This window comes from Hakea prostrata, chromosome 2 (assembly GCF_041222555.1).
Source record: "Hakea prostrata isolate BN-2017 chromosome 2, UWA_Hpros_2, whole genome shotgun sequence".
Taxonomy (NCBI): domain Eukaryota; kingdom Viridiplantae; phylum Streptophyta; class Magnoliopsida; order Proteales; family Proteaceae; genus Hakea; species Hakea prostrata.
In genome coordinates, this window is record NC_142601.1 from 2,695,614 (window position 1) to 2,702,309 (window position 6,696).

General features: G+C 39.6%; 1 protein-coding gene across 1 annotated transcript; it reads left to right on the forward strand.

Annotated features, from left to right (window-relative positions):
- The first annotated feature begins 3,626 nt into the window (after positions 1-3,626).
- On the forward strand, positions 3,627-3,950 carry LOC149023269 (uncharacterized). Its single transcript, XM_089142723.1, has one exon. It carries the CDS (start codon positions 3,639-3,641, stop codon positions 3,948-3,950), a length of 312 nt encoding a protein of 103 aa, XP_088998849.1. The 5' UTR covers positions 3,627-3,638.
- Positions 3,951-6,696: the final 2,746 nt, after the last annotated feature.

Sequence of the window (6,696 nt, forward strand, 5' to 3'; positions counted from 1 at the left end):
GTCTTTTTAATACTGGATAGACTGAGAATGTCCTTCAATTTATAGACTTTAATATTTTGGCTTCCTCTCTGGTGGTCACTTTTCTTATTGGTCTGTGGGGCCTGAAACACTCGCACTTCAAGCTACGCTTGCTGAGCAAGATGCATTGCGATTTCCTCTTCTGTGGATGCACCGGAGTATGACCTGGTAGGGAAGAGATAGACTTCTCCGGCGGACTTTCTTTTATAAAACCAAAGACGCCCCAAGACAAGAAACTACTCTTGGGAAGGGAAAAGACTAAAGACTACTGCGTACCCTCCATGCGGTGCACTTAAGCTTGTTCATATCTGGAAGATACTGCTCCGATCGAAGGGGATTGTGCCATGTGGCATTTAAGTAAAATTCAAATTTAGTTTAAATAAAATTCAAATTTAGTTTAAATTAGATAACCTTTAGATTACTTAAATGCCACGTGGCACAATCCTAATTCCTTTCCCTACAATTCCCTGTAATTCTCTCATAGGATTGTGTCATGTGGCATTTAAGTAATCCAAAGGTTATTCAATTTAAACTAAATTTGAATTTTATTTAAACCCAACCATAAATTTGAATTTTATTTAAACTCTAGTTTGTTGGGTAACCTTTGGATTACTTAAATGCCACATGGCACAATCCTATGAGGGAATTACAAGGAATTATAGGGAAAGGAATTACAGAGAATGTGGATCCCACAATCCTATGAGGGAATTACAGGGAATTGTAGGGAAATGAATTACAGAGGATGTGGATCCCTCCGAAGGTCTTACCATGGCTAAGAAGACGGAAATTTCCATTCTCTTTTTTGGGTCTGGAGATTGGGGAGATAAGAGTTCGCCCTCCCTATTTTGAGTGGGTGCCGCTGTGCCGGCTTTCCCCCCTTGCTAGAGTTCACCCATTGAAAATCACTTGGGCTGCCTTTGTTTGCTGGAATAAAGGTGGGGTAAAAAAAAACGGGTAGGAAAATTCTTTAAAAAATTGTAAATTTCTTATTTTTCCCTTAAATTCTAGAATTATAGATTGTTTGCTTGCTTGGGGTGAGAAAGTGGGATTCACATCCTCTGTAATTCCTTTCCCTACAATTCCCTGTAATTCCCTCATTGGATTGTGCCATGTGGCATTTCAGTAATTCAATGGTTATCCAATTTAAACTAAATTTGAATTTTATTTAAACCCACTCATAAATTTGAATTTTATTCAAACTCTCGTTTGTTGGGTAACCTTTGGATTATTGAAATGCCACATGGCACAATCCAATGAGGGAATTACAGGGAATTGTAGGGAAAGGAATTACATAGGATGTGAATCTGAGAAAGTGAGACACAAGCTTTTTTGAATCAAGAAACTTGTCTGATGAGATGACAACCCAACTTTTTCACCCAAGCTTTTTAAAACCCAAATTAAGTGGGATTTTGTGGTAAAGTTTAGAAAAATAAAAAGTAAGACCCACCACTATAATTTTTTCACAAAATTCTTTCCTTTCCTTCTCTTACCTCACTATACATGGAGCTCACATAATTTTTTTTCTAACCTGTTTTTTTTCCCACTCCCACTTCTGCAAACAAACGCACCCATGATGCTTTTAATGATTTTCCAATCCGCGAAAGACAAATTGATAATTGATGGAGATGGGAATCCACAGTAGAATGTTCCAATTGAAAATGATTGATTGATTGGTCAATATGGTTTTGTAATTAAATCACAAGATATTATTTGCAAATTCCCATCCATATCTATAGGAAGCTTTCAAACAATTTTTCGCTTAGACTTGGGTCGCGGAAGAGGACGAAAGAGATGACTAAAAAGATGAAAAAGTTGGAAAGCAAGACTAGGAAAGCGAGATAAAAAGATGAGAAAGTTGAAAAGCAAGAAGTGAAAGAATGAGACCAGTCATTAATTTTACCTTTTAATTAAATCGTGTCAATAAAAAACTCTATTTTGGCCAATTTGGCGAACACCTCACTGTTTCACCACTAGTTTGGTAGTTTCTCGGAAAGTTCTGCCGAAAACCCAAGGACCCACAAAATACTGAAACATTGATGGAGAATTTTTGATGACTGAGCTTCTTCTTCCTTTCCAAAAACTGAAACACGATAGGTGTTTGATTAAATCCCCTTCTACTTCAAGGATATAGCTTTTGAAGTTTTGATTTACTTCATCGACTCATATTCCATTAAAACCTTGTTATGATTCGTGAATTCTTTGTAATTTAATCTTCTATAAATCCATAAAGAGAATTCTTGGGATGACAGGTGGGTGAATTCCAATAGGGGAAGGATGCCAGTGGGGACAGTGGTCTCTTGCAAGGGAGGGTGTGTGCTGTGCTGATTTCCAAGAGTGGTGAGCCGTTTCTGGTTAGGGATAGAAAGAATATGATCTCCCTTTATCCGGATTTTTGTTCGCGGCTGCGCGGAAATCCATCCGTGCAGCTGTCAGAACATGCCACGTGGTGTGAGAAATATAAACGGTTTAGATTATTTTAATAGATTTTTATATTTAAAATATTTCATAAATTACAAATTTTCGTCCCTTATACTTTTTAAATTTACAAAATTCAATCCCTGCTCATTTCTGATGAGAACAAAATTTTAAACCTCATCCGAATTTACACGCTCCTCTAACCCCTCCAGTGTTCACCTTGGCTTCACCGAAAATCACCGATGAGCCGGCTCCTCTCGACATCCTCGCCGCTGTTCCGTTGCCGCACCTTTGGTACTGTAACTCCGGTCCCCACGGTGTCTTTGCCCTTGCTTTCCATTTCGTATGTCAAAGATGAAGTCGAGGTCTTCTTTGTAATGAAAGGCAAAGGAGGTGGGGAAACTGATGTTGGCGGATGGGTTCGTGCGAGCATATTGGAGGTGTACGGATTTGGATGTGAATCCGAGTATGCGTATGAGGTAGAGACCAAGACCGTGTTGGAGATTAATAGGATGCGAATGCGTGTTACAGCTTCTGAAATCAGACCTCCGCCGTGTTGAAGTTCAAACACCGACTTGTAGGTCGGCAAACTCAAAGTCGGTTCAGTTCAGAAGCTTCATGAAGATGGTAGAACACTGCAGAAATTTCAAGAAGATTGTAGAAAGAGATAGAGGTGGCTGTTGAAGAAGATTGTAGAAGTTGGTAGCAGCTTCACGAGGCTGGTAGAAAGAAATCAGAGGCGGTTTCAAGAGTCGGTCCAGTATGAACAGAAATATTGTAGAAGTTTGAAGAAACAGCAATGGCGGTCTTTATGTCTATATAAAGGAAGCCTAGTCATGTTGTGTTGTACGGTGTGTGTAGTTAGAGGGAAGAAAGAAAGTTAGTGGGAGGAGAGAAGGAGAGTAAGTGGATAAAGGTGTTGAAACACCTTTATCATACGTGAGCAACAAAAAAGGAAGAGTGGAGAGAGAGAGCATAAAGGGCAGCCATTAAAGGTGAGGAGAGAGAAATAGAAAGAGAGAAAAGTGGTGTAGCATTTTGTTTGTAAGTTTTTTTATTAGAGAAGTGATTTTTTGTGGTGTTTGTTTTTTTAACACCTCTTCTTGTATACACTGTGAGTGGTTACACCATCACCCTGCTGCACCAACACGTGGTATCAGAGCCCTGTTCGATTCTAGTTGATCGAAGCATCAACTTGATACGAGATGGCAAATATGATCCAGCCTCAGATTCCTAAATTGACGAAGTCCAATTATGATAATTGGAGCATTCAAATGAAGGTACTACTCGGATCTCAAGATCTATGGGAGATTGTTGATGAAGGCTATACAGAACCAGCTACAGAAGTGGCCTTGTCCGATGCCCAGAAAAGTGCGTTGAAGGATTCAAGAAAAAAAGATAAGAAAGCTCTCTTCCTCATCTATCAAGGAGTTGACGAATCAGTGTTCGAGAAGATTTCGAATGCCATATCGCAAGGGCATGGGATATTCTGCAAAATCCTACCAAGGCGTGGATAAAGCAAAAAAGGTACGCCTTCAAGCTCTAAGAGCTGAATTTGAAACTCTTAGAATGAGTACATCTGAGTCTATTGCTGATTACTTTAGTCGAGTTCAGACTATTAGTAATCAAATGAAGAGAAATGGAGAAATATTAGAGGATGTCCGGATTATGGAAAAGATCCTTAGATCCCTTGTTCCAAAATTTGAACATATTGTGGTGGCTATTGAGGAATCTAAGGATCTATCCACAATCTCTATTGATGAGCTTATGGGTTCTCTCCAAGCTCACGAGCAAAGGATAAATAGAAATAAAAGTCCTGGTGAAAGTCTGGATCAAGCTCTACAGAGTAAATTATCCATGAAAGATGAAGGTTCAAGTAGCGGAAGTCAAGGACGAGGACGAGGAAATCGTGGACGGCGTCGTGGACGAGAAACATTCAGAGGCGCAACTATAGCAATTATGGTGGACGGGAGGATGGAGAGAACAAAATAATTATGATCGAGGACGATCCAATATAAGAGGTCAAGGTTGGAGATCAAGAGGACGTGGTTCTTATTCTCAAAGAAATGAAAGATCCCAATATCAATGCTATAACTGCAAGAGGTATGGTCATCTCAGCTATGAGTGCCAGGAAAAGCTTGAACCAAATATTGAAGAAAAGACTCACCTTGCTAAAGAAGTGGCGAATGATCAATCCACAGTGTTGCTGACCTATAGAGGAGATGGAAAAGAACAGGAGCATACCTGGTTCCTTGACACCGGCGCAAGTAATCACATGTGCGGCTTCAAGGAGTATTTTACAGAATTGAACGAGACACTCCAAGGAGAAGTCATGTTTGGTGACTCATCCAAGATTCCAGTCAAAGGAAAAGGCAACATAATGATCCAGGCGAAGAATGGAGACCACAAGTTTATCACAGATGTCTATTATGTTCCAGGACTACAAAGCAACATAATAAGTCTTGGACAACTCCTAGAAAAGGGGTATGATATTCATCTCCAGAATTTCACACTCACTATTATGAACAAGGTTGGAGATTTGATTGCAAGAGTAAAGATGTCTAAGAACAGACTATTTACTTTGGACATCAAAGAAGAAAAGGTAACGTGCCTAAACTCCATCATCAAGAATGACTCATGGTTATGGCATTTGCGGTTTGGGCATCTTGGCTTCAGCGGCTTAAAATTACTATGGAAATCAAAGATGGTGAATGGTTTACCAAATATTAATCATCCAGATCAAATTTGTGAAGGGTGCATTCGAGGAAAGTCACACAGGAAAAGCTTTGAAGTTGGAAAGTCAAGAAGAGCAACAAAGCCATTGCAACTGATTCACAGTGATATAGTTGGACCACTTGAGGTTGCATCACTTGGAGGTCACAGGTACTTTATTACTTTCATTGATGATTTTAGCCGCAGTATTTGGGTATATTTCATTAAAGAAAAATCAGATGCTTTAGACAAATTTAAAGAGTTTAAAGCACTCGGTTGAAAAACAAAGTGGCTATCATATCAAGACTCTCGATCGGATAGAGGAGGCGAGTATACTTCAAGATTATTTGAAAGCTTTTGCAAAGAAAATGGTATCTTGCACCAACTCACAATGCTTATACTCCACAACAAAATGGAATCGCGAACGGAAGAATCGCACAATTCTCGACATGGTGAGAAGCATCTTGAAAGGTAAGAATCTACCTAAAGTCTTTTGGGCTGAAGCGTAGCATGTGCTGTCTATCTACTCAATAGATGCCCAACTAAAAGTGTCAAGTTCAAGACACCTTTCGAGCATGGACCGGTACAAACCCGGTTAGTCATTTCAAAATCTTTGGATGCATTGCATATGCACATGTGCCGAGCAAAAAAGGAGAAAGCTAGATGATAGAGGAGAAAAGCATATTTTCATAGGCTATGATGCAAGAACAAAAGCCTACAGACTCTACAACCCAATTAGCAAGAAAGTTGTAATCTCAAGAGATGTTGATTTCGATGAAGCGATCATTGGAAGTGGACAAGAAGAAAAGAATGTCAAAGGAACATTTTTGAAAGACGAAGAAGCTCTTCAAGAACAAGCACCAACACGGAATGAAGATCCAGACGACTCCTCCACCAAGTCCAGCCCAATAACTCCAGTGCACAGCTCCCTCAACAAGCTCCTACAAGAACACGAAGGCTTAGTGATGTCTACAACACTACCGAACCAATACAAATGGTAGATGATTTTACATTGTTTTGCCTTTTAGCGGAATGTGATCCAATCACATATGAAGAAGCGCTCGAAAAGAAATGGCAAAAAGCCATGGATGAAGAAATAGAAGCAATCAAGAAAAATGATACGTGGGAGCTCATTGATTTGCCAAAAGGACACAAGACAATTGGAGTAAAGTGGGTGTACAAGACGAAGACGAATCAAGAAGGAAAAGTTGAGAAATACAAGGCAAGACTTGTTGCAAAAGGCTACAAGCAACAACAAGGTATTGACTATGATGAAGTATTTGCACCAGTTGCAAGGATTGACACCATCAGACTTCTGATTGCTTTAGCAGCTCAGAACAAGTGGAGAATCTATCAGATGGATGTAAAGTCAGCTTTTCTCAATGGATACCTGGAAGAAGAAGTATACATTGAGCAACCCCAAGGATATGTGAAGAAAGGCCAAGAAGATAAGGTATACAAGCTAAAGAAAGCATTGTATGGCTTAAAGCAAGCACCAAGGGCTTGGAACATGAGGATTGATGCATATTTCCAGCAGAACGGCTTCATAAA

Bases quoted from the DNA above. Each gene is read 5' to 3' on its own strand.
- LOC149023269 (XM_089142723.1), top strand. From the start codon at position 3,639: ATGGCAAATATGATCCAGCCTCAGATTCCTAAATTGACGAAGTCCAAT.